The sequence below is a fragment of the Canis aureus genome, chromosome 33 (genome assembly GCF_053574225.1).
Source record: "Canis aureus isolate CA01 chromosome 33, VMU_Caureus_v.1.0, whole genome shotgun sequence".
Classification (NCBI taxonomy): domain Eukaryota; kingdom Metazoa; phylum Chordata; class Mammalia; order Carnivora; family Canidae; genus Canis; species Canis aureus.
In genome coordinates this window covers 1,265,773-1,293,440 of record NC_135643.1, presented here as the reverse complement: position 1 = coordinate 1,293,440, position 27,668 = coordinate 1,265,773, and the positions used below count along the sequence as shown (strand labels likewise).

At 38.5% G+C, this 27,668-nt stretch overlaps 1 protein-coding gene and 1 non-coding gene across 21 annotated transcripts in view; both read left to right on the top strand.

Moving 5' to 3' along the window:
• The window catches only part of CCDC158 (coiled-coil domain containing 158), a 126,787-nt gene that overhangs the window by 44,828 nt on the left and 54,291 nt on the right, over nucleotides 1-27,668 (top strand). For 17 of the 20 annotated variants that reach the window (XR_013371077.1, XR_013371081.1, XR_013371080.1 and 14 more), the window contains 10 exons: nucleotides 4,776-4,885; nucleotides 5,001-5,328; nucleotides 5,690-5,766; nucleotides 6,605-6,715; nucleotides 7,347-7,461; nucleotides 14,397-14,516; nucleotides 16,313-16,510; nucleotides 17,873-18,355; nucleotides 22,378-22,567; nucleotides 24,554-24,706. Coding sequence is in view for 16 of the 20 variants with exons in the window: in XM_077882562.1 (XP_077738688.1) it covers nucleotides 4,776-4,885; nucleotides 5,001-5,328; nucleotides 5,690-5,766; nucleotides 6,605-6,715; nucleotides 7,347-7,461; nucleotides 14,397-14,516; nucleotides 16,313-16,510; nucleotides 17,873-18,355; nucleotides 22,378-22,567; nucleotides 24,554-24,706 (1,885 nt within the window). In the remaining 4 variants the exon portion in view is untranslated. The remainder of the gene's footprint in view (nucleotides 1-4,775; nucleotides 4,886-5,000; nucleotides 5,329-5,689; nucleotides 5,767-6,604; nucleotides 6,716-7,346; nucleotides 7,462-14,396; nucleotides 14,517-16,312; nucleotides 16,511-17,872; nucleotides 18,356-22,377; nucleotides 22,568-24,553; nucleotides 24,707-27,668) is intronic. The other 3 variants (XM_077882567.1, XM_077882570.1, XM_077882571.1) reach the window with 3 other exon arrangements.
• Nucleotides 25,795-25,901, top strand: LOC144304428 (U6 spliceosomal RNA). Its single transcript, XR_013371341.1, has one exon. It is a non-coding gene; the product is annotated as a U6 spliceosomal RNA (small nuclear RNA).

Here is a 27,668-nt window from a genome sequence, read left to right as displayed (position 1 = left end):
AGAACCTAAACTTAATAAACACTTAACATGGGATGCCTGGGTGGCTCAGTGATTGAAAGTCTGCCTTTGGCTCAGGGCGTGATTCCGGGATCTGGGATCGAGTCCCATATTGGGCTCTTTGCATGGAGCCTGCTTCTCCCTCTGCCTGTGTCTCTGCCTCTCTCTCTCTCTCTCTCTCTCTCATTCTCTGTCTCTCATGAATAAATAAATAAAATCTTTAAAACAAAACAAGGGGGATCCCTGGGTGGCGCAGCAGTTTAGTGCCTGCCTTTGGGCTCCCGGTGCATGGAGCCTGCTTCTCCCTCTGCCTGTGTCTCTGCCTCTCTCTCTGTCTCTCTCTGTGACTATCATAAATAAATAAATTAATTAAAAAAATTAAAACAAAAACATTTAACAATGGATTTATTGGTTAAACTTGTTAATTTGGCTTATGCCTTCTTTTTTATTTTAAAGATTGTATTTATTCATTCATGAAAGACAGAAGAGCAGAGACATGCGCAGAGAGAGAAGCAGGGTCCCTGCAGGAACCCAAGGCAGGACTCGATCCTAGAACCCCGGGATCATGCCCTGAGCCAAAGGAGTTGCTCAACCACTGAGCTACCCAGGTGCCCCTAATTTGGCTTATGCCTTCTATTTCAGTATTAAAAATTGGGCACATGGGATCCCTGGGTGGCGCAGCGGTTTAACAAACGCCTGCCTTTGGCTCAGGGCGCGATCCTAGAGACCCGGGATCGAATCCCAAGTCAGGCTCCCGGTGCATGGAGCCTGCTTCTCCCTCTGCCTATGTCTCTGCCTCTCTCTCTCTCCTGTGTGACTATCGTAAATAAAAAAAAATAATAATAAAATAAAATAAAAATTGGGCACATGAAGTTTACATACCTTTTTTCCTTTTGTTAATAGAATGCCTTGGTTTCATGGTTAATTTTAATGAAACTTGAATAGCTCAAAATGTTATCATAATAATTGGTTCAGGCCTACTGACCTGCTATCATGATAGCTCATTTTTCTTTACAAAGCAGTTGTAAGAGTAGGTTTTTAGGTATATGTAAATAGCTCAGGCTAATTTCCTCTTCTTTATATGGCTGTCTGGCAAATTCTTGATATCCATCAAGACTCAGCTAAGCATTTGCTTCTCTGAATCCTTTCCTCTAAACAGCATTAAGTATATTCTCCTCTGTACAGCTGTTGCCCTATGTGCACATGTCTACTGTAGTATTTAGCACATTACTGTATTTATTCACACATTGTTCTACCTTATCAGACTGTGTAAATACATTTAGGGAAAAAAAACCACAACTTAATATTAAGTGCCGAGAATCATTACCTATTATATCATGTACAAGGATACAGAGATGAATAAGGTAGGACTCATAAGAAGTTCATAGACTTGAAGAAGAAGAGCTGGTATATAAACAAATAGTGACAATACTTTGTGATGACTGCAAATAAAGAGGGTGGGTGGGATGGATGGATAGATGGATGAAGCACAGAGATACCAATGAGGGAAAGAGACAGTGCCTTACTGTTGTGCCCAAGATTGCAAATCCAAGAAACCACCAAGGAGCCGACACCGAAGAGGGTTTATTTACAAGCTCGAGCTTGGGTCCAAGTATACTCGACACAGTGGAGCAGGGACTTGGACCCCGAGGTGGTTTTTAGCTTGTTTTAAGGGCTGGTCTAGGGGACCTCCAGAAGGGGTGGAGCCATTTTTCAAGTTCTGTTTACATTCTGATATGGGGCTTTCAAGGGCGTTGAGCTCTGTTCTTATTCTAATAGGGGCTTCCTGCCCCTGGCTTGGGCTCTGTTCTCATTCTAATATGGGGCTTTCTAGGATGTTAAGCTGTAAACTGTTTTTTTTTTTTTGTAACTGAAGTAATGTAAATTTCAGCTCTTATTCACAGGGGCCAGGGATGGCTGGACTTGTGCTAACGCTGAACTTAAAGTGGAATGGCCTTAATTTTCTCGGCCTCCACATTACTTAATTCATTTTCCATGTCCATTCTCTGGCAGAGGATCTGACACTTGATTGGCTCCCAGTAAATATGTGTTAAATCTCTAAATGAATACAGGGCTATTAGGATACTTACAATATTTAGCATAAAACTCCTATGTAACATGTGCTAGGTGCTGGGTCTAAAAAGATGGAAAATACATGGTCATTTTTTTAAAAAAGATTTTATTTATTTATTCATGAGAGGCAGAGACACAGGCAGAGGGAGAAGCAGGCTCCACGCAGGGAGCCTGACGTGGGACTTGAGCTTGCGTCTCCAGGATCACACCCTGGGCTGAAGGTGGCGCCAAACCACTGAGCCACTGGGGCTGCCCTACGTGGTCATTTCTGTATACACATTTATAGTCTGTGGCTGAGATATTTATATAGAAAATGATAGTAACAATGAGATCTGTGCTGCAGTAGGAATAAGCCATGATGCTAAATCCCATTGCTGTTTTACCTTCCTTAGAATTTTAAGCAACATTTCACATAGGTGATTATCTTCTTCCTCTTAAGTATTCTTTTCTCCTAGGTCCCTTGAAAATAAACTCTCTTGACTTTCCTTGAGCTTATTCGTTTTTGTTTTTTTGTTCCAGTAGAACCATCTGAAAATAGTCATAGTGATTCCCACGGCTTCTGTTGCCATTTATATATCAATGAACACTCAACTTATATTTCTAGTACAGACCTCTTACTTTAGCACTGCATGTACCTACTTGACATTTATACTTGAAATGTCTGAGGGTCTATAAACTCAACATTTCTGCCTGGATACATGATCATTCCCCCAAGCCTACCCTTCTCCCAGTGTTCCTTCTAATTGTATGTGGTGCCACCTTTACATAATTACACAAGCAAAAACTTCATTTATATTTTTTAAGGGGGGCACAGAAGGAGAGACTCTTAAACAGACATAGAGCCTGTGGGGCTTGATCTCACAACCCTGAGATCATGACCCGAGTTGAAATCAAGAGTCAGACGCTTAACCACTGAGCCACTCAGGCACCCCCAAACCTCATTTATTCTTGATACCTCTTCCCTGGTGTCATTTTATCACCATATCCAGTATATCTCATATATATTTCTCAGATTTCCTTTTTTTTTTTAATTTTTATTTATTTATGATAGTCACCGAGAGAGAAAGAGAGAGAGGCAGAGACACAGGCAGAGGGAGAAGCAGGCTCCATGCACCGGGAGCCTGACGTGGGATTCCATCTTGGGTCTCCAGGATCACGCCCTGGGCCAAAGGCAGGCGCCAAACCGCTGCGCCACCCAGGAATCCCGTCAGATTTCCATTTCCACTGTTGGCATCCATAGTTCAGACTGTACTGTAGTTATTCACCTGGACTATAAGAGGAAAAGATAAAGGGCCTTAACTTTATATTGACTTTATAGACATTGTCAATTGCAGAATCAACTAGTATCCTTTTACACTTGCTCTCCAGTGTAGTGTTTTTTTCACCAGAAAGTGTATGCCTTTATCATATGCTTTTTTAAAAAGTTTTTTTTTTTTTTATTTATGATAGTCTTTTTTTTTTTTTTTTTTTTTTTATTTATGATAGTCACAGAGAGAGAGAGAGAGGCAGAGACACAGGCAGAGGGAGAAGCAGGCTCCATGCACCGGGAGCCTGATGTGGGATTCGATCCCGGGTCTCCAGGATCACGCCCTGGGCCAAAGGCAGGCGCCAAACCGCTGCGCCACCCAGGGATCCCTAAAAAGTTTTTTAAAAGAACGGTCATGTAGGTTTTCTCTCAAATCCTCCTCTGATCCAGGACTCTTCAAGAGTCATCTGTCCTATTTTCTGGCTTAGATGAATTTCTTAGGTCTGTGTATAACTGTTTTCTTCTCATCACAGCTTTCCTGATTGGATCCATGATTTCTAGGATTCATTGTTTTCTGTCTTCCTTTTTCTGGATCTGCTTCATGTAGTCAAAGTACATCTTTAGAAACTTAAGAAAGGTACATAGGCATATATTTTATGGACCTTTGCATTCTGAGAACAACGTTAGCTGGGTAACATTGAAAGTCATTTTCTCTCTGCAAATATAAATTTTAGGAAGCGTTCTTCTATTGCTGTATTACTTTGTTTCTTAGGATCCTTTTTTTCTGGTGTTTGCTTCTTTGTTTCATCTTGGACTCTTGTATTTTATAATCTTCCTTCAGGTGTCCATGAGTATTTGTTGGTTGATTGGTTAGTTGGTTGGTTGATTTTTGTTCATACTCAAGGATGAGCAATAAAAAAGCTGATGGCAAGCTCTCTCAATAGGCAGAATTTGATGGCTTGGCTTTGGGATAATTAGGTGGTATCAGTTGTTAGGCTGGGAGGTCTCTCTCAGTGCCTAATTTTAGAGATCTTCCTGAATTTCTCTGTAGTAGAACACCTTGACTTTTGGGTGGTGGTTGTCTGCTGTAGAGTTTTCAAGTGGGTTGGAGGTGAGGATGGACTTTTCTGTATATAGAATTTTAACCAATTTTCCTGTTTTCAAAAATAAAAATTATTTCTGTATTTATCTTGAGCTAGAAGTCTGATTTGTTTTAGAAATAGTGTTTTGGTTATTAAGTAAAGAATAAATTGAAAGGGGCCAAGCTTGAGACAGTGAGACTAGTTAAGATAGTTCAATAATCTAGGTGAGAAATGATTAATTAGGCCCTGAAGTATGGTGAAAGGAGAAGGAAGTACACCTAAAAATAAATTAATAATCTATGGATTTTTGGAAAGTATTAGCGTTAAGAAAAGAAGTTCCTCTGGTAAAGACTGATTTACCTGGCATTTTTTTCTAGAGCAATGAATTGCATGAGAAACAGAAGTTTTACTTAAGGCAGTCAGTCATTGATTTGCAAACAAAACTTCAAGAGATGCAAATGGAGAGAGATGCCATGGCTGACATCAGGTTGGGAGTTGTTACCTAAAATTATTTTAAAATTTTACTTTTTGTAGTATTAATATTACTTGTGTGAATATGACCTTTATGAATATTATTTCTTCTTCTTTCACTTATTTCATAGACGAAGGGAGAGTCAGTCCCAGGAGGATTTGAGAAATCAGCTTCAAAATACAGTTCATGAACTTGAAACTGCCAAATGCCTTAAGGAGGACATGCTGAAAGATAGCAACATGCAAATAGAACAGCTGAGAAAGATAATGCTTAGTCATGAGGGAGTGCTTCAAGAAATCCGAGCAATCCTAGTTGACTTTGAAGAAGCCTCAGGCAAGAAAATATATGAACAGGACAGCATGTCTGCTCTCCACTTCCGCAACCTGGGCTCGGCTATTAGTAAAATCTTAAGAGAATTAGACACAGAAATTTCTTATCTAAAAGGGAGGATATTTCCAGTAAGTGGTGAGAACACTATTCAATTTTATATTAAAATCCATTAAGAGAATAGTATTAGATGTGTATATTTTTTTAAGTTCTTAAAAGCAAACCAAGTTCTCACTTTTGTTTTCTAAAATAAGTTATTTCCACAATGACGTCTCAGTAAATTAAGGGAACTAGCTTGATTTGTCTGTATGGCTTCCTGAGAGTATAACCAAAGTAAGTGATCTAATAAAATATGGTGATAAAATGTATTAAGTTTCAGTATTACTTTTATTTGCTTCTTTCTAAAGTGTTCCTTTAGTTGGAAAATCTCCAACTTTTCCAAGATGTAGATTTACCAATCCATAAATCAGCATCTCTTTTTTATATAACTAGGTAGAGGATCAGCTTGAAGCACTGAAGTCTGAATCACAGAACAAAATAGAATTGCTTCTTCAACAACATCAAGATAGGTGGGTTTCTGACTAAAGTATAGAAAGTCATAGTGAACTAAACCATAGGTTTACTAAAATCCCTTATCAGCAATTCCAAAATCTAAAATATTCTGAAACAAAGAAGTTTTCTTCATAGGTTTATGGCAAATTCATGTGAAAGGGAAAATTTTTCTGACATTTGTTTAAAAGGTTCAGGAAAATTTTATTCAAGGCTTTTGCAATAGGGGTTCTGTGTTAGGGGACAAAGATGAAGCTCAGCTCTCCTAATACAACCAGGAAGGTAAGGATTTTCAGCCAAGGAGCAGATGAATGGGACAGTAGAGACATCAAAGGTAGGGAGATTCTCACTGAACTGACTTAGCCAGATTCTTACTAAGCCTGGGCAGGCCAGGCCAGTGGGGGTGAGATGGGAGGGTGATGGGTGCCAAGGTCAAGGCCTTAGAAGAAGGAAGACTCAGAGGAGCCTGACTAAAGTTTGGTCAAGGAGAGAGTCTTTGTCAGTCATTTGTTGGCAAAACCTGACTTGAGCTTAATGTAAAGCTTTATGATGTAAAGTCTTTATGATTTAGTGTGAATATTTAAAATCCTGTTGTTGTGTTTGCAATATGTTACAGGACACTTCCCCCCATGTGTGTCACATAATATATAGTACTTGTAACTTACTACCGTTGTAAATTTTTTTAAAGATCTGAATTTTTTTTTATAAAGATCTGAATTCTAAAACCTAAAATGAGCAGCATCTTCAAAGTCAAAGCAAAATACTAAATTTAAGAGTGTTGAAAATCATTAATTTTTGGAATAATCAGCCAAGCAAAGTCTTATGTATCAAATAACAAGCACTGCATTTTCTTTATAGGATTGAGCAGTTAATAAGTGAACATGAAATCGAAATAACAGGACTTACTGAGAAAGCTAGCAGTGCTCGAAGCCAAGCCAATAGCATCCAGAGTCAACTGGAAATCATTCAGTATGTTTGTCCTGGTAGTTTGAAATTGGTAGTTATTTATCTTCATTTTAGAGATACCATTTTCATTAATATTCTGTCCTAAAATCTTTTAAAATTTGCCTAAAAATTCCACAAGGAAGTAAAACATTTCTAATTTAAATGAATGGAAAAGATTACTTAAGAGATAATATTATATGATTACATGGAAGTATTATTGCAGGTATTTAGGCCTCTTGGAATTGGATGTTTTAAATATTATTCATATTACAACTGATAGAACCAAAGACACACACAGGCACTGTATATGTGTGTGTATTAATATATATAAATAGAATACACATGAATACATATAAATAATTTTATAATTTGAGCTTATATAATTGAAACTTTTTATAGGGACATTTTCAATCATATATGAAAATAGAAAAAAAATAGTACAGATGAACTCCTATATACACTATCTAGTTTTAACACTTAACAATGTGATTGAGTGGAAGCTTTAAAGAAGCAATTTTGGAAAATAAAAGACTTTTGACCTATTAATGCCATATAAAAGAACTAGAGAAAGTATCTAAATGCTAGAGTATGCTTAGGTATCACACTTATTCTTAGTTTGCTATTTGCTTTTACTCCCCTTTAAAACCCTTCTTAGAGAACAAGCAAGAAACCAAAATTCAATGTATATGCGACAACTCAGTGATCTGGAATCTACTGTTTCCCAGCTACGTTCGGAGTTAAGGGAAGCCAAAAGGATGTATGAAGACAAGGTGAGGTTAGATTTTGCTGCTGTGCTTCCACAGACTATTATACACAGATTTAATTATACATGTTTTAATAGTTTATTTGAAAATGAGGAATCAAAGTAATGTCAAATTAAAAGCAGCTTTTAAGATGGAGTAGGAGGACACCAAATATCAATATGTTAAGTTATAAACAATTTTAATTTAAATTGTTTGCTCAAATTAATTCATCTGTAGAAGAAAAGTTTTGCATATTTCAAGTTAAATTTCTTAAAAAAATAAGTTAAAATAAGACTACTAAAATTATTTTTACAAGGCTTATTAGCTCTAACAAATATTTTGCTACCAGGTGGTCTCCCCCTACCACTCATTACTTCAGAGTACCTCCTAGGTTTTACTTCAACTCCCAGTTATTAATCACTGTGTGACTAGCAAACTGAATTAATAAGATCAGTCTAAATAAAAAATAATTAGGATAAGTTTCATCTTTTATCACACAATTCTTATTTTTTATTTATTTATTTATTTATTTTCACACAATTCTTAAACCCAGATATTCTTATTTGATATTCTGTTTTTTTTTTAATTTTTTTTTTAATTTTTATTTATTTATGATAGTTACAGAGAGAGAGAGAGGCAGAGACACAGGCAGAGGGAGAAGCAGGCTCCATGCACCGGGAGCCCGATGTGGGATTCGATCCTGGGTCTCCAGGATCGCGCCCCGGGCCAAAGGCAGGCGCCAAACCACTGCGCCACCCAGGGATCCCAATATTCTGTTTTTTTGTTCTCTCACTTTCCTACAGCTAAAAAGGAGCTATTCACTGTCATTATCAACCGATTATCCAGAGCTTATGTTTTTGTTAATCTCAAGCATATGCAAAGCAATAGAGACCCTAAAAATCAAGCAGAGAGTTACCATTCAGAGGAGCTTGTGTTCTTCATTCCCTGTAGGAAGGGTAGCCAACTATGCATGCCTGTTTGCCTGTGACAGCCCAGTTTACACCTGCTACTCCAGGGTCCTATTTTGTAAACACCAAATCTCCAAATTGACTCAGTTTGGAAGACAAACTCTAATAAGTCATCCTAAAACTCTAATAAGTCATCCTACCTATCTGAGAACCTCCAGTTGTAACCATCATTGTTAGCCAACTTCTCACACATTAGCTGATTGGGAAGAAATAGAATATAAAAGGAAGCCGCCAGATTCCTCTAAAAAGTAGCCCAGTTCTACAGGGTAACAGTACAAGGACAAAGCTTCACATGGGAAGAAGCAGTTGAATACTGCAGCTCTAGTTCTTCCGGACAGCCGTTTAATTACAGTCATTTAATTATACTCCCCCCCCCCCCCCCCCCCCCGCCCCGCTGGCCACAGGAGGGGGACTCTTCCTCCTTGGTTCTAGTTTAAGCACAGGATATAAAACCTCAACCTTAATGCCCTGTGGCACAGCTAAAATAAGAATGGAAAATTTAGACGTGGCTTTACTAAAATCTAAACAATAAAGACTAACATAAAACTATATAATCTCAGTTATGAGATTTGGATCCTCTATAGCAGTGGCTTTCAAACATTTTTGATCACTCCTGATAGTAAGAAATAGCTTACTTTTTGATCTACTATACACATAGGACTGAAGCAAGTTTCACAGGATGTTGTTTACCCCTGTTACATGTGGGATGCTGATTTGATACTAAATTGATACCATGATTCACTGGCAGGTTGCAGTTTGAATAACACTGCCCTACTAGACCACTGGGTTAGCGCTTAGCTTAAATCCTTTTGTCAAGGTCATTCAACCACCACCATTTAAGAGTAGCCTTCAGGAACCTTTGACTGTTTGTTTTATTTATTTATTTATTTATTTAGTTAGTTAGTTAGTTATACATACCTTTGTCTGTTTAAAAGCTAAACCAAGAAGCAGAAGCCCAGAGAGAAACATACGTTCTTTTCTGCTTCTCTGAGGCCTGCTTTTTGGTTCTAGTTTCTTTTCTCAGGGTGAGCTTTTCCCCTGAAGATTGATACCGGGAATGTCCACCCCTTTCTGGGCAGACCAAGCCTACATAAAAGTTCTTGATCTCACCCTGCAGCATGGGGGTGCTTTCAGCACATTATAGGGTGGAAGCTACCAGAGCCCTGGTAGTCTAGTGGAGATAGGCACATTCGCGGATATGAGCACAGACCGTCTGACAGTAAGAGAGGAAATGAGAGAGCTGTTGTGTTCTAGTCCAATATAGTAACTGATATTCATTACTATTCAACTCATTTTGAGAAGATTAAGTATTCATTATTTATTTAGAAGTCCTTTGAAAAGCTATGAAGTACTAAGCAAAACTCAACTCGCTTGTGTCTTCTTATATAATTCGAAAGTGCTATAGCTTTCCATTGTAACATTGCTTGGCAAAGTGACCCTTCCATCAGCTGTCACCTGTTGTTTGCTAGTTCACATACAGTTCATATACAGCACCGTGCTGCCGAACTCTAAATTTGAGCATGGTGGGAAATTTTAACAAATACTGAATACAGTACATCAAAAGAATACAAAAAAATAGCTTGAGTTTTTATAAATATTTATCTTTGGCATTGTAGAAACATAAGCATACAGATGAATGACTGTAGACTTTTTCATATGAATGTTTTGAGGCCATATAGATATATAATGATACATACAAATATGATGTTATAATCATTCTTATTTTGCCCTAATGTAAACAGTGGATCACCAATAATTTTGTCAGTCTTAAATAGTCAACATTTAATAGAAATAAGGGGGGGGGCATATTAGATTAGCTCATTTTAATCTAGATCAGTGAGATTTATAACAACATATTGAACCTGTGGAGTTGGCAACTAGATGGTGGTTAAGTAGGCTTTCTTAATAGTGATTCCCTTTAGTCAGAGAACACTGAGAGATGATTATCTTGTACTTTGGCCTGAAATGTCATCAATGCATGGTTGTAACCGAGCAAGAAAACATCAAGCTAGTTAACAAAAGGATTTCATTTTGGGGTCATGAAAAATCATATTGTTAGGAAATGTTTTTCTTGTAATGAATTGAATATAAAATTCTTCTGTTTAATTTTTTTTATTTTCATATAACTTGAGTTTACATTGCTAAAACTTCTGAAAAAAAATTTTTTTTTAATTTTTATTTATTTATGATAGTCACACAGAGAGAGAGAAAGGCAGAGACACAGGCAGAGGGAGAAGCAGGCTCCATGCACTGGGAGCCCGACATGGGATTCGATCCCAGGTCTCTAGGATCGCACCCTGGGCCAAAGGCAGGCGCTAAACTACTGCGCCACCCAGGGATCCCAGCTTCTGAAAATTTTAAAATCTATTTTATCTTCTACTGCTTTAGTGAGCAGTGTTAGTATTTTCTCCTGAGGTCAGATTCCTTCCGTAAAAAAGTCTTTATTGTTTAAAAAAATTGATGACATGATAGGTCTGAACAAAACTTTTCTAACTAGAAGGCATAAATTGTCCTTTAGGAGGGCAGTATGTATCTTCAGGTTAACAAAATATTTTCATACTGAAGAAAATAGAAACTACGTTTCAAAGAAAATTGTAAATGTAGCTTTTGTAGCTTACAAAAGTGCCCTACTGTAATGCTTTTTTCTATTCTTCTCTTTCCATTTTAGGAGAACCTCCAGAATTCCCCTTTACGAATTTGGACCAGTAGAAGCTGTCACTATTGGCTCTGTAGATTTGGCTTTACTCTTAACTTTCGCTTTTTGACAACAAAAATATCTCATGATCTTGATTCTGTTTATTTTTCCTATTTTGAAAGCTTTTGGGGCTGAATTTTGTACTCAAAAAGTAAAGATTTAGTAGCACTGGCTGGAGCTATATTCTGTGCAGGAAGAGTCTGTGCAAACCTCTTTGCACAGTTCTGCCAATGCACCCCCGTGCTGACCTACAGCACCCCTCAGTATCCAATGTCTGTGTCGTCTTTTTGAGCACAGAAAACAAAACAATTCGGCTTGATTGGTAACATCTTTAAAAATCCCTGTAAAAATTTGAATGAGATCCAAGTACTTATTTGTCCAGTGATCCAAAACTGAAAGTAGATTCATAGATGGTGAAAGGGAAAACCGGTGCTGCTATTGGAAAAAGAAAAGAAAAAGAAAAAAACCTTTAATATCTATCTTGGATATCACTATTCTGGACATTTCAGAAGGCTTTGTAGTGTTTTGTACAGCTGTTTGTTCAGCTCAGCTGCTACTTCAGTGGTTTTCCCTTTCACTCTCCATTTCTCTTCTTGATTGATTAAGTAATAGAAGTATTTCTGCTCTAAAAAGTGAAAGGTAAAAGCAGAGCTATAGCAGTTGAGTCAGTACTGACAACTACAAAACCAATGTTCCTTCAGGGGTCTGGAGGAACTTCTGACAGTTGATAAACTTAGACAAAAAGATAACACTTGGCTCTTTTCTTTTTCTTCATTCTTTTCTCACTTTTCTTTTGAAACTTTGGTCTCATGGATTTTACCATCCAGTTTGATGTTATCAAAGAGTCATCCAGAATTTTTTTTAAAAAATGAAAACAGACAAGATAGCAAGTTTTAATTGAAGTTTTTAAAGCACATAGACAAATACTTTGCTCAAAGAGACAATAGTTTTATGCCAAATTTGGACTAGAAAACCTTATAGACATACGAGTAACTCTTCATATTGAAAGTGCTCTTGTTAAATTTATAGCTCAAAATACAGTTTTCAGGACAGGCGGGAATTATAGGATTTCAGCTTTATTAATACTGTTCTTCTCATATAAAAAAGCAGAATTGAAAGAACTTGGAAAGATTATCTAGAATACTCTTTTCAAATTATAGATGAAAAATACTGAGACTCAGAGAGGTCATGTGACAGAACCTGGACCATAACCTAAAGTCCTAGCTTGATCATGTTCCCTCTCTGATTACATTTGTCCACCCACAGTAAAAGTTTGTGGGCTTTTTCCTGAGTATTCCTAATGTCATTACTAACTTTGTGCTGATTTGGGCTTTCCTGATAATAGTAGAGCTGAAGAGATTATATCAACTGATACCATTCAGCCATTTTCCTTAGAAAGCTACTCCTGCCAGAGGTTGAGTTTTGTGTGAGAACTTCTTTATAGGATTATTAGAATTTTGAACTTTTCTGGTGATAGCCTAATGTTTTATGTACACTTAATTCTTGTGAAATACTTGTTTATATCTAACATACATTCAGACATAGTCATTTTTAAAATATATTCACTGTAAATATTAAAATAGACACTCCAATCTCTACAGGCTGTGATTCTACTCTGTAGGTAAATGTGAAACTGTTTGATGATCCTATATAAGTACTTTTTAAAAATCATATATATGTATGTGTGATTAAAGGTATATGAATTCTGTGTATTCATACTTAGCATTTATCAAAGTGGTAGTTGCATATATATATATATATATAAAACTAATAAATACGTGCTAAATTAATAAATGAAGACCTTAAATGAACCTGGTCCAGAAAAAAATAGAGTCATCAAGAAAAAAACTTAGTCTTGCTCATATATTCTCTAAGAAATTTTATTTTTAAAAAATATTTATTCATGGGATCCCTGGGTGGTGCAGCGGTTTGGCGCCTGCCTTTGGCCCAGGGCACGATCCTGGAGACCCTGGATCGAATCCCACATCAGGCTCCCAGTGCATGGAGCCTGCTTCTCCCTCTGCCTATGTCTCTGCTTCTCTCTCTCTCTCTCTCTCTGTGTGTGACTATCATAAAAAAAAAAAAAAAAAAAAAAAAAAAAAAAAAAAAATATTTATTCATTTGAGAGAGAGAGAGCAGGAACAGGGCAGGGAGCAGAGGGAGAGGGAGAAACAGACTCCCCACTGAGCAGGGAGCCCAATATGGGGCCTAATCCAGGGACCCTGGGATCATGACCTGAGCTGAGGGCAGATACTCAACCGACTGAGTCACCCAGGTGCCCCTATTTTCTAAGAAATTTTAATCACAGTTTGTCATCCAAACCAATAAGTTTTATTCTTGACATAGTAAATCTGGAAGCCTGTTGAAGTAAGAAGGAATATGTACCATTTATGTAGTCATGAAGGATTTCTTATTACTGGCTGATGAAATAGTATTTTAGTGATCACACTAAGTATCAATATGTTCTCATTATTTTAATATCTCAGTATGTAAATTATGAATTTTTGTGGCTCAGCTAAAATCCAAACCTGGAGCCTCCATTGTCTGAGATCTTAACCTCTTCGCCTACTTTGCATCTACAGGTCAAGAGCTGTGGGAATGCTATTAACAATGATGGGCCTTCTGGTATATTGACATTTAGACATGCATAGTTACACAGATCAAATAGCTGCCCTATCTACGAGGGAAAAATGCACCTATGCCAGACCTTTAAAATTGGTATTCATCCAGTTTATAGTTGAAGGAAATGAGGATTGAAACATATAATATGTATATAAGTGTTTTAAATTAATACATTTAATTTAAATTAATTTTAAATTAATATATATACGTATATGTATGTTAATTCGTCTTTCAAAATTGACTAATAATGACAATAATGAAAACCTTATTACCATTCATTCTTTTATATTCATTGCCTTTTATTATTGAAACTCTAATAGTCTTAAAATAACTCTTCTACATATAGTACAGATCATTTGTGTGGGCTGTGCAGAATTTTATTTATACCACATCAAACTTCCTTAAATACCAAATGACAGAACACCTATTCACACAAGAAAAATCTTGAATAGTATGAAAAAGATTACAGACAATGCCCATATCTAACAATATCAAATATTTCACTTTGGCTAATTTCCCTAAGTTAAATTCTACATAGATCTTAAGTTCAGAAAACTTTACAAAATGTAATAAGCTTTTATTTTTGCCCCAAAAATAATAGCATTTGTTTCCCAGAGACTGTATTTATTTTATATTCCCTACTCTCATAGTCAGATTGATTTGTGCTTTCCTTCTAGATAGAAGAACTTGAAAAGCAGTTAGTCCTTGCTAACTCGGAGCTAACTGAGGCACGGACGGAACGTGACCAGTTCAGTCAGGAATCTGGAAATCTGGATGATCAGCTTCAAAAGCTGTTGGTAAGACTATGCTCTAAATATGAATTCAATTAATTCTGGGAAGTTTCTCACCAAAATATTTCACAAAATTGGTTTTACTTATAAAATTACAAATTTTACATAATATTTGTGCATATATACATAATGGACTATCTTGACATTATTCAATTTATATATGAATAATATTCTAAATTTTACCTATTTTTTTCCCTTAAGCAGTTACAGCTTATAAGTTAGGTGAAGCTAGTCTTCAAATGGCCTTTCAATTAGATAAATGTATTCTACTAAGTTGAGGTAGTATTGTTTATTTTGAAGCCAAATAACAGTCAAAACACAATTGGAAAGGGAGTTTAGGTTAAAAAAATTTTTTTAAAGAAAGGAAATAAGATTCCAATAATAGTGAAACAGCCTGTGCTCTGTTTGAGGTACTAGAGGATGAGAAATTTAGGAAAGGAAACGATTGGTACTCCTCTGTGTGATGTTAGCAGTATAGGAATATAGGAGTATAGCAGTATAGGAGTATAGGAGAGTAAATTTCTCTCGCACTCCCAGGCCCTTTGTAGGGTGTAGCGCCCTCAGCCGGTGGAGCCATCTTTCATAGGCTGACAAAGGGTTTGAGGAACAAGCACTAAAAATAGAGCTGGCAACTGTGTGACAAGTTCCAAACCTTGGGATAATCCTTCACTACTTTCCCTCCACCTGCATGTTTCCCTGGGTCCTCAGATCGAATTTGAAAATCTTGCAGATTGTCTGAAAGATCCTCACGGCCCTCCCCTCCTTTTCATTCTTACCGCCACTACCCCTTGGCCCAAGCCCCTCACAATACCTGGAGCATGTCTTCTCACTAGGATTGCTACCTCCAGTTTTTCCCCTCCTCAGTCTGGCCTATGGAGTGCTGCTCTGCTCAGATATCACTCTGTGTCACTCTTTGATTTAAAAATTACATTCCCCATAAAAGCTAGACTCCCCGCCTTTCAAGACTGTTCATGATCCAGCCCCAGCTTCCCATTGTGATCCTTTCTGTCTGCATATGCCCAGTGCTCCAACCAGACCACACACACCCCTTGCCAGCCCTTTCTTCCTGATCTCTGTATCTCCCAGTTGTTCGTGAGGTCCAGGTCCAACTCAAATGCCTTGTTGAAGTATTTTGATCTTCTTTGTGCTTTCTCTTTGCTGTTGCTTAGCTCTCTCTCTCTCTCTTTAATGAAAAACCACTTCCATTTCTTTGTATCTGTTCTCACCTTTTCCTTTGGGTGATAAATCCTTTGAAGATCTCTGTGTCTTTGTCTCTCCTACTCTAGTTTTTGCTAACTGTAAACACTATGTATTGTTTCTAGCTACTGAAGGGGAAGGTAATTCTATTCATAGTCAACTGTTACTCCACTCTCAGTACCAAATGCTATTCTGTCATTTCTGAGGCAGTTAACCACATTACTATTGCTATGCTTTCATTATTTGCTAAGCTTTTGAGCATTTCTTTATTACAGGAGCACACTTGATGTGAGGCATAATAATGCCTTTTCTAGAAAATCCAAAACTTAAAAATAGGATGATTTAAAAAATCTATTGCATTTTTCTTTTCATTTTATATTGTTTGGGATTTAATCTATTTAGATTTCCTTGTAGTGTAAGAAATTATAAGTAAGCAAATGTTAACTTACGTATCTAGTAAATCATTTTTCTGAATGATTGAAAATAAGATTCCAAAGTCAAAGGTTTCTCAAATTGCATAAAAAGTCCAAAAATGATAGAAGGAAAATGAGAATTATGCTTTAATTCTTTAATGCAAGTTGAGGAACATACCTCATTTCCTGTAGGCTGATCTACATAAAAGAGAGAAGGAGCTGAGTCTGGAGAAGGAGCAGAATAAGCGTCTGTGGGACCGGGACACGGGCAACAGCATCACCATTGACCACCTGCGGCGGGAGCTCGATGACAGGAACATGGAGGTGCAGCGCCTGGAAGCACTCCTCAAGGCCATGAAGAGCGAGTGCCAGGGCCAGATGGAACGGCAGGTCAGGCAGGACATGGGATGGCTTCCTTAGATTGCCTCTTCTGAGGGAAAAATGTATTTTATGTGTTATTGGTAGAGCTTTTTTTTCTTTTTTCTTTTTTTTTTAAAGATTTTATTCACCTATTCATGATAGACACAGAGAGAGAGAGACAGAGACACAGGCAGAGGGAGAAGCAGGCTCCATGCAGGGAGCCCAACGCGGGACTTGATCTAGGGACTCCAGAATCATGCCTTGGGCCAAAGGCAGGCGCCAAACCACTTAGCCACCCAGACGTCCCTATTGGTAGAGCTTTTAAAAAAAATGTATGGGCCTAAAAATGGCCATAAGATAGAGCTATGGATTCTTTGAGCAAGTTATAAAAACCTGTTATTTATTTTTATATTTTTGACTGATCAAAATACTAAGCTTTATCTCATTTTTGTTCATTGTTGAGAAATGAAATTCCTATCCAATTGCCTTTTTATTTTTGCCTAGAAATCAGAAACCTAATAGATGCTTATTTTAAAAAGCATCAAACCATAGGGAGAACTGAGGAACAGCAGGGTTGAAGGTATCCAACAGCCGTTTTTTTTGTTTTGTTTTTTTTTTTTAATGATTTGGTTTTCCCCTAAACTGATTGAAACTAGTAGACAAGATGGATGCACTCTGTTTTGGGGCCCCAGTGGCAATGCTTTATTAAGAGCCTTGAACCTTCAGTACCAAGAGGACATGATTCCAATGTCAGTATTGCCACAGAGACATAGAAAGCATCCCACAAAAGAGTAAGCTTCCCAAAATGTGAAAGCAAACCAAAGGGACCAGTCTTGGGTTAGAATTCAGGCAAACCATTTTTCTACTCTTTGGCCCACCCTGGGCAAGAAGAAAGATGAGGGGAGTTACTGGGAGTTAGATTCTTAACACTTCTCTGGACAAGGACCTGAGAATGTGAGTGTGTGTTAGATGAAAGCCATTATTCACTTTTTCCTCAGAGGTATAACTAAGGGGCAAGTTGGAGGAATAGTGGGGCAAGAGTGCCTTCCTCCCTAGGAAGGGCAGCTTCTTCAGTCATGCCACACTTTTGCCAGTGTTATCCTAATTTAAATTGGTACAGAAATACTCTCAGAGGAAACCTCCAAAGCTCCCACACTAGAAAGCCATTCTAGAGGAGCATTATTATTTAATTCATGTCTCTCCACCTTGGTCTAACTAACTTAAGTTGGTCTGTGGTCTATACAGAGTTGTGACATAAAAATGATTTCAGTTTAGGTAGATATTATTATTAGATTCATGAATTCATGTTTGTGAGCTAACTTGTTATATCTCTTGAGGTTGCTTCCACCCCTCTGCCCAAATTCATGAAATTTTCTCTTCTTTGACAATCAGATGGCAGCAATTCAGGGAAAGAATGAAAGTCTAGAAAAAGTGTCCTCCTTGACGGCTCAGCTTGAATCCACCAAAGAGATGCTCCGCAAAGTGGTGGAAGAGTTGACTGCTAAGAAAATGACCCTGGAGAGCTCAGAGAGGACCATATCGGACCTGACCTCTTCCCTCCAGGAAAAAGAGAGAGCCATTGAGGCTACCAATTCGGAGATCACAAAGCTACGCTCCCGAGTGGACTTGAAATTGCAAGAGCTGCAGCACTTGAAAACAGAGGGAGATCACCTCAGAAATGTGCAGACTGAGTGTGAGGCCCTCAGGCTACAGATGGCAGAGAAGGACAAGGTGATTGAGATTCTGCGACAGCAGATTGAAAACATGACACAGTTGGTTGGCCAGCACGGACGAACTGCTGGTGCCATGCAGGTTGAAAAAGCTCAGCTTGAGAAGGAGATCAATGATAGGAGACTGGAGCTACAGGAATTCAAGGTCTGTAGAGGGTTTTTTGGTAGTTTTAACTTCAGAAATATCATTTCCCTCCTAAGGAAGTATGATTTAAGTCACTGAAGAGATGCTCTATGAAGGTCTGTGGACCCTTTGAGGTTGTTTAAAAGTATTTGTGCCTGAGTGCCTTTGTGTGTTGTTGTGAGAAGGGATCCTTACTTTTATTAGATTCCAAAAGAAGTGGATGGACCCAAGACTACTGATACAAAAGAGAAAAAAATCATAAAAATCCAGCTTCCTCATGAAGCCATGTCTCATCCCACAGTTTGAAGTATTTTCTCCCTCGTCAGACAGACCTGTCATTGAACCCCACCTCTCACCACCTGACTATAAAACACTGCTTTGTTCACTAAATCTTGGCTTCCATAACTATGAAACTAAAGAAGAGTTAGTTGGCATACTTTGTAATATTAGTTTTAGATGTACAATATAGCAATTCCGCACTTCCATACATCATCCCGTGCTTATCACAGCAAGTACACTCCTTAATCCCCATCACCTATTTCACCCATCCTCCCTCCCACCTCCCTTCTGGTGACCATCAGATTGCCCTCTATAGTTCAGAGTCTGTTTCTTGGCTTGTCTCTCTCTCTCTCTCTCTCTCTTTTCCCCTTTGCTCATTTGTTTTGTTTCTTAAATTACATACATGAGTGAAATCATATAGTATTTGTCTTTCTCTGACTGACTTATTTTACTTGGCATAATACTCTCTAGCTCTATTCATGTCATTGCAAATGACAAGATTTTATTCTTTTTGATGGCCAAGTAATATTCCATGTTTATATATATATATATATATATATATATATATATATATATATCACATCTTCTTTTAAAAAAAATTTTAAGTTCAGTTGGCCAACATATAACAGCCAGTGTTTATCTCATCATGTGCCCTCCTTAATGCCTGTCACCCAGTTACCCCAACCCCCCACCCACCTTCCCTTTTTTTATTTTCCAGATCCGTTTCCTCCCTTCCCTTATGATTCCTTCCACTATTTCTTATATTCTACATATGAGCGAGACCATATGATAATTGTCTTTCTCCGATTGACTTATTTATTTCACTCAGCATAATATCCTTCAGTTCCAACTATATCAATGTAAATGGTGGGTATTCGTCCTTTCTGATGGTTGAGTAATATTCCATTGTATATAGAGACCACATCTTCTTTATCCATTTATCAGTCAGTGGATGCTTGGGCTATTTCCATAATTTGACTATTGTAGATAATGCTGCTATAAATAAACATCAGGGTGCATGTATTCCTTTGAATTAGTATTTTTGTATTCTTTGGGGAAATGCCTAGTAGTGCAATTGCTGGATCACAGAGTAGTTCTATTTTTAACTTTTTTTTTTAGATTTTACTTATTCATTCATGAGAGACACACAGAGAGAGGCAGAGACACAGGCAGAGGGAGGGAAGAAGCAGGCTCCCTGCAGCGAACATGATGTGGGACTCGATCTCCAGACCTGGGATCACCTCTGAGCTGAAAGCAGACACTCAACCACTGAGCCACCCAGGTGGAACAGAATTCTGTACTCTTTTCCATAGTGGCTGCACCAGTTTGCATTCCCACAAACAGTGCATGATGGCAAAAGTTGGGCATGTGCATTGTTAACCCACTTTAAAAGACTGGGATTTTTTTCAACAGGTGTTGGCAAGGATATGGAGAAAAAGGAACACTCAGGGTTTCTGGGTGGCTGAGTCAGTTAAGTGTCCAATTCTAGATTGGCCTCAAGTCTTGATCTCAATGTCATGAGTTCAGGCCCTGCGTTGGGCTCCACGCTGGGTATGGAGCCTACTTAAAGAACACTCATGCACTGATGGTGAGAATGCAGCCACTGCAAGAACACTCCTACCTCCACCCCTGCCACTCCTTATGCTTCTCACAGGAGCCAGAATTATATTTGAAAGTGTTAACATTGTACCATTCCCATGTTTATAACTGTCCAGTGTCTTCTTATGTCACTCAGAATGAACTCTCATATCCTTACATTGCCTCTAAGGCCAGTCTTGCCCATGGCTCCCTCTGTGACTTCATCTCTGACTACTTCCTCCCCATGCTCAGTGTAGGGCAGGAGAAATCCATCTCCCTCTGGCTTTCTCAATTCTTGGTTGAGCCCCTGTAACCAAGACAGACCAAGAAAAGAGTAAACAGAAGTTTATTGAGTAACTCAGAGAGGTGGCTTAGAATTGAGACTTAAATATTAAATACCATCTTTAGCTAAAAGAAGGATGTGGGAGAGGCAGGTCATAGGAAGGCAACTAGGAAAACAATGGAAAACAGGAATGAGGTTTGTTTTGCAGATTTAAGCCTTGCCTTCCCCATTGATAAGATTCTTTTGTAATTTAAAGTTATCCTTCCTCTTCTGCTTCAGAAAGGGAGACACCTTTATAAATGGAGACTTCCTTCATAAATATAAATATCCCTTAAAGGGCAACTTATCTGTTTTCAGACCTTCTCCTGTGTCTGCCATTTCTCAAAATAATCAGCTCAAAGTAATCCTTATGGCAGAGAGGTAGCATACTCTGGTCTCCTCCACCAGCCATTCTGATGGCCTTACTGTTTCCTGAACACATTACCTGTCCCTAGAGCTGCCCCTGAGCCTGGCATATGGCTTGGTCCTTCACCTCCCTCTTTGAGGTTTCTGCTCATCAGAGGGTCAGGGTCCCCAAGACTACCTCCCCACCCCGGTTCACCCATTTGCTAGGACTCAGCATATAGTTGTGCTTACAGGTACAATTTATCACAGTGAAATAACGTAAAGTAGAATCATCAAAGGGAAAAGGTATGTGGAGGCAGCTTGGCATAGGCTTCCAAAAGTCCTCTCCTGCAGAGTCATGCAGGATGTACTTAACTGCCCCAGCAATGAGTTGTGACAGTACATATCAAATGTTGCCAATCAGGGAAGCTCATTTGAGACTCAATCCCCAGGTTTTTATAGTAGGGACTGGTCACACAGACCCCATTGTCTGGCAAGTATTCCAGTCTTCCAGAAGACAAGCAGGTGCTCTGCATAAATCATTGTTTGCAGAACTGATTTAGGCACAGTGAGTCTCTCCTCAGAGTGGTGGGAACCCTCCCAAACCCAAGTTCCCAGATACCAGCCAACGGCCAACCTTGTTTCCAGCTTTAATAAGAATAGCAATTTGGGGACATCTGGGTGGCTCAGTGGTTGAGCATCTGCCTTTGGTTCAGGGTGTGGTGATCCCAGGGTCCTGGGATCGAGTCCCATATCAGGCTCCACGCAGACAGCCTGCTTCTCCCTCTGCCTGTCTCTGCCTCTCTCTGTGACGCTCAAGAATAAATAAATAAAATCTTAAAAAAAAAAAAAAGAATAGCAATTGGGTTCTTTTCTACATACCCAGTTATCTCTTACATGCACAGCCCCTCCTTTGCATTCATTCTCTACTCCCCACTTTTTTTTTTTTGGTAACTTATTATTACCTATTAAATATTTGTTATTGTCTATTCTCACTGAAATGTAAGCTCCCTGGGGACAAGGCCATTGTTTTATTTCCTGCTATTCATAACTGGGACTGGGTAAGATTAGTGAGGCAGCTAGAACACAGAACTCAGAGAGGTGCCCACCTGGGGCCTCACTTGCCTCACCCAGTCTCTGTCCTGCTGCTCTGTCCCAATATGTAAAATAGTGCCTGGCACAGAGTAGGTGCTCACTACCTTTCTCTTTGGAATGCAAAATAGTAGGAGTAGGGATAATGAATTATTGCAAACAATACTGGAAATTGACATCTTTTTTTTTTTTTTTTGGAAATTGACATCTAAGGTTAAAATAAAGGCCTTTCAATATCAATAGAAGGCCTTTTGCTTTCCTATTTACTGTTGAGGCTTGATAATAAAATAGAAATTTAATATTCTAGGAAATAGTGAAAAGATAGTAAATATAGATAGGATACTAATGAAAGAATGTCAACTATAGGTACATGTACATTTTTTTTTTTTACTTCTTACTCTGTCCTTGTATTTATCCCTATATTTAGATTTTAAAAGATAAAAAAGATGCAAAGATACGGGAGCTTGAGGCCCGAGTAAGTGACTTGGAGCTGGAAAAGGTGAAGCTGGTGAACGCAGGGTCTGAACGCCTCCGTGCAGTAAAAGACATCAAACAGGAGAGAGATCAGTTATTGAATGAGGTGAAAACCAGTAGGAGTGAGCTAAACGGTCTTACAGGTATGTTACTTTAATTCAAATTCTGCTGACAACTAGGAGCACTGCCAGTGAATCCAGCGTGGATGCTAGGACTATTGCAAAAGAATGGGTGCTCATCCCACATTGTAAACAGGGATAATTATGCTGCCCTGAAATCCTGTTGCTTCTGCTTACAAATCTTACACTCATTAACTGTTAACTTTAGTCAACCCTCAGAGTCCATGAAATTCTTTACTTACTTGTTTTTTTTTTTTAAGATTTATTTATTTACAGAGCATGAGCTTGTGTGAGTGGGGGGAGGGGCAGAGGGAGAAGGAAACCTCAAGTTGATTCCCCACTGAGCAAGAGCCCACTATCAGGCTCAATCTCATGACCCTGAGATCATGACCTGAGCTGAAACCAAGAGTCAGATGTTTAACTGGCTGAGCCCCTAGGCACCCCTCTTTACTAAGTTTTCAAGAAAAGGGTGAGAGAAGTGGAAACCTTGAGTCCTTTGAGTTAAATAGTTTGATTAGAAGTTTCATAGTGAAGCAACGTGTATACACAGACTGTATAGATTTCTTGAAAAATCAATCAAGATCTTAAATTTAGAAACAAAACACTTAAAAAAAAAAAGAAACAAAACACTTCTAGTTCATGATTAGTGTGGTTCAGGTATCATTTACTGCATGCGCGCGCGTGCGCGCGCGCTCACACACACACACACACAGAATCAGTGATTCCTGATCATTTATTCGGCCAGATACCGAGATAGACCCTAGCAGCACAACAGTGAGGATCCCACCTACTTGGGAGCCAGACTTCTATAGAATCAGTTACAGGACAGTGGGTGAGCATGATGTGCTGGGTGCAGATGGAGAAGAGTGTAGAGAATCAGTCTCCTATAGGATTTAGAGTTCCTCTGCTAAATTTGAAGGAAGAAAAGGGATTTAGCAGGTAGAAGGGTAGAAGGGCAACCCAGGCAGAGAGAACATCATGGGCAAAAGCATAAGGAATGAAATAACAATGTGACCTCAGAAGTATTTGAGTGAAGGCACAAAGGCCCGGGGGCTAAGAAATTAGGTAGAGTAGATAGGCAGAGCCAGACAGTGTGGAGCTAGCAAAAGACATTAAGTAGGAGATTATTGTTATCAAATTTGCATTTTGAAAGGACAGCAGCAGGTAAATGGAGAAAAGCAAGACTAGGGCCCAGTCCAGCCAGTTAAAGGGGCTCTTGGCCTCCTCCCAGGGAGCTATGAAACTGGAATCAAGGCAGTGGCAGTGAGAATGAAAGAATTAATAGGAGTATTTTTGCAACTGAACAACAGTGCTTCATGATTCGAGGGATTGTGTGGCCTGCAGGTTTTAAATCCGTGGGATCGGTAGAATGATGGTCACCTCTAACTGAGATAGGAAAACCATTCGGGGAGCAGGCTTGAGGGCCAGAGGTGAGATATAGCCAGTACGAGACAGGTGGTATGGGGGACGCTGGGATATGCATGTGGAAATGTCTCAGTACAAGGATGGCTTGGCTCTGTTTGTTCCCTTTATATATGAATCTATCATATATAAATATATTGAAAGTTGAATAGGTGTGTGTGTGTGTGTGTGTGTGTGTTCTTGTATAGAATGACGAGTGCATGCCAAGTATTTCAGTAATAACTAGAGCTAAAAAGACAGAACACACAGTAACCTCGGGTTACTTATCATGTCATGGAGATTCACCTACCTACAGATAGATGGTAGTGAGATCTATTGTGGATATGACCATCCAAAAAAATTGAAGATGCAGTTGATGTAAGCCAATCATACTGGCTGGGAAAAAAAAGCAGTGAATAGTAAGGAAGTAAAGAAGGAGGTTCCACTCAGGAAATGTGACTGTACATCTCATTTCTGAAACAAATGAAGATGTAGCTAAATGAAGTCTCTCCCAGCTCTAAAATTTTGTGATCATTAATTACAAATAAAATACACTTCATACAGTGGGATAGACCAAAGTAACCATCTATTATTATCACATGGTGACAGAGGACTATGAAGTCTTAAAAAGGAATTTTCGAAACAAAACTGAAGAAATGGAAGCTACTACAAATAAACTGAAAATGCAGTTAAAATCTGCACAGTCTGAACTTGAACAAACAAGAAATACTTTAAAGTCAATGGAAGGATCCGATGGTCATGGTATGCTTTACTGGATTTTATTCTTCTGTTTTTAATGCCATTGGTCTAGACTTACTAAAACACAAACCTAGATACATCCCCTGCCACCTCTTACAAGTGCCCCATGATGTGAGAGATACACAGTGATAGGCACCAATGATGAGTGTGAGATAGTAGTCATTCTACTCAGGGTTTTTAAGGGAAAATGCCATGTGCTTAATGTAATCCCTAAAGTATCTGAATCTTTGCCTTTTTTTTTTTTTTTTAAAGATTTTATTTATTGAGACACACAGAGACACAGAGACAGAGAGAGAGGCAGAGACACAGGCAGAGAGAGGGAGAAGCAGGCTTCATGCAGGAAGTCTGACATGGGACTTGATCCCGGGTCTCCAAGATCACGACCTGGACTGAAGGCGGCACTAAACCGCTGAGCCACCCGGGCTGTCCATCTGAATCTTTTCCTGTGGCTGTTTCAGGAATTTCTAACAGATCTCAATGTCTATAAGTGCCAATTAATTATTCTTAAGGAAGTATTGATAAAAAAATACAAGTTACCAGTAATTTTCATTTAACCTCTTATTTTTCACATGTTCATTATCAACATAAAATAAAAATCTGTGGGATCCCTGGGTGGCGCAGCAGTTTGGCGCCTGCCTTTGGCCCAGGGCGCAATCCTGGAGACCCGGGATCGAATCCCACATCGGGCTCCCGGTGCATGGAGCCTGCTTCTCCCTCTGCCTATGTCTCTGCCTCTCTCTCTCTCTCTCACTGTGTGACTATCATAAATAAATAAATAAAAATTAAAAAAAAAAATCTGTGGTTCATTGTCAGTTCCTGATTCCCTCTCTGGGATAAAAATGTGATGGAGCTGTGGGAATTGAACTGCCAGAATGAGTGGTTTCTTGTTACCACTTAGACCTGTTCCCTTTGTCCCTTGATGTCCATATTAATTCTGCTGTTTTATATAATTCATATTGGTGGTATATACATATATATATACATAAACATATACAAATATGTTAGCTGACTATAAGAATAAATATTAATCTAAGTAAATCTATGTTTTTAAATTTCTCAATTATTTTTTTAATGTGAAAAGATTTATTTTTGTGCTCGTTTCAGCAACACATATACTAAAATTGGAACTATGCAGAGAAGATTATCATAGCCCCTGCCAAAAGGCGGCAACATGCACATAGATTCTTGAAGCATTCTGTATTTTGTGCAGTTCTTGGAGGTTCCGCTTTTTCTTTGCTGGTTAACACCAAGAAAATGGTAGGGTTTGGAGAAGTCACTTAGGAGGCCCATTTGCGATCATACCCTCCCCTCCCCACCGGGGAGAGGCTTTTTCTCAGTGTCCTGAGGCATTTCCACCACAGCCTCAGTCACATTATAGTGATTAAATTATCTTGGTAAACCTGTGTTTACATTCAAATGCTTATTTTTATTGCTCAAATTATCTTAAAATAAAAGAGATTTAAGAAAATAAGCTTTCAAGGCCAGCCCTGAACCATTTATTTATTTATTTATTTATTTATTTATTTATTTATTTATTTATTTATTGAACCATTTAATAAGACCAGAATTCTTCATTGAATGAGGTGAGTGGTGAGCAAATGTCAGACTGTGGCTCTGTTAGTAAAGCAGTGCGTTCTGTCAAACCAACCCTGTTTTGACAGTTTAGCTTTCTAACAAGCTTTCTATATCTTGTTAGAAAGAAGTCAGACCTTTCATCCTCTCCGATAGTTTGTTTCTAGAGATGGGTACAATTTCTCTTTTTAACCTCTAAGCTCCATTTGGACCTTACTCAAAGCCATCACATTTTCAAACCTCTTTCCTCAGCTAACTGTGGGAAACAACATTGGGTCTCTGATTTTTTTTTTTTAAAGATTTTTGTTTATTCATGAGAGACACAGAGGCAGAAACACAGGCAGAGGGAGAAGCAGACTCCCCACGGGGAGCCCAATGTGGGACTTTATCCCAGGACCCCAGATCATGCCCTGAGCCAAAGCTTAAGTGCTGAGCCACCCAGGCGTTCCCAGGGTCTCTGGTTTTGAATCTCCAAACAAGGATGAGCTTCATAGATCTTTTCAATGACCTGCCATGTTTGAAGTATTCAGTGCCTCCTACCTGCCTTGAACATTCTCATCCCATCACTAGTTTTTTTTTTTTTTTTTTTTAAGTTTTATTTATTTATGATAGTCACAGAGAGAGAAAGAGAGGCAGAGACATAGGCAGAGGGAGAAGCAGGCTCCATGCACCGGGAGCCCGACGTGGGATTCGATCCCGGGTCTCCAGGATCGCGCCCTGGGCCAAAGGCAGGCGCCAAACCGCTGCGCCACCCAGGGATCCCCATCACTAGTTTTATTAAAACAATTCCATATATGCTTATACTGCCAATATGACTGTTGAAATAGTAGTGAGTTCCAAACACATGCAGTGACCATAGGAATGAAAATTGAATGTGAATGCTTTGTGACATCACTGGAATCTGTAAAAAGATCACTTAATAATAGACACCTTATATAATAACTTAAGACATTTTTATAGGATACCATATGAACAAATAACTAATAGTTGTCTTTGTGGCATTTTAAATATGAATTTCTGGAAAATTATTTTAGTAAAAATGCTTAAAAATACATTATTCATTATATGACTATTAATGTATATGTTTTCTATATGTATAAGTATGAAGTTAGTCAATATTCTATAACATTGGAGATGGTAAACTACGATGGTCAATGAAATTAATACCAATAGCAAGGAAATCACAAAACATCATTCTCAGCTCAAAATCTCTGAAAATTGTTCTATCCCAATATTGTGAAATCTGAAGATCTTTCTCTGTGATCACTCTCTTGAAACTGTCCAAGTGCCTTAGAGAATCTTGTCACCTTCTCACAGTGTTTAGCCATCAATTTATAATAGCTTTTCAAAATATAGAAACCTTAAATACTAAGGCAGTTTACTTCCTTTCTCC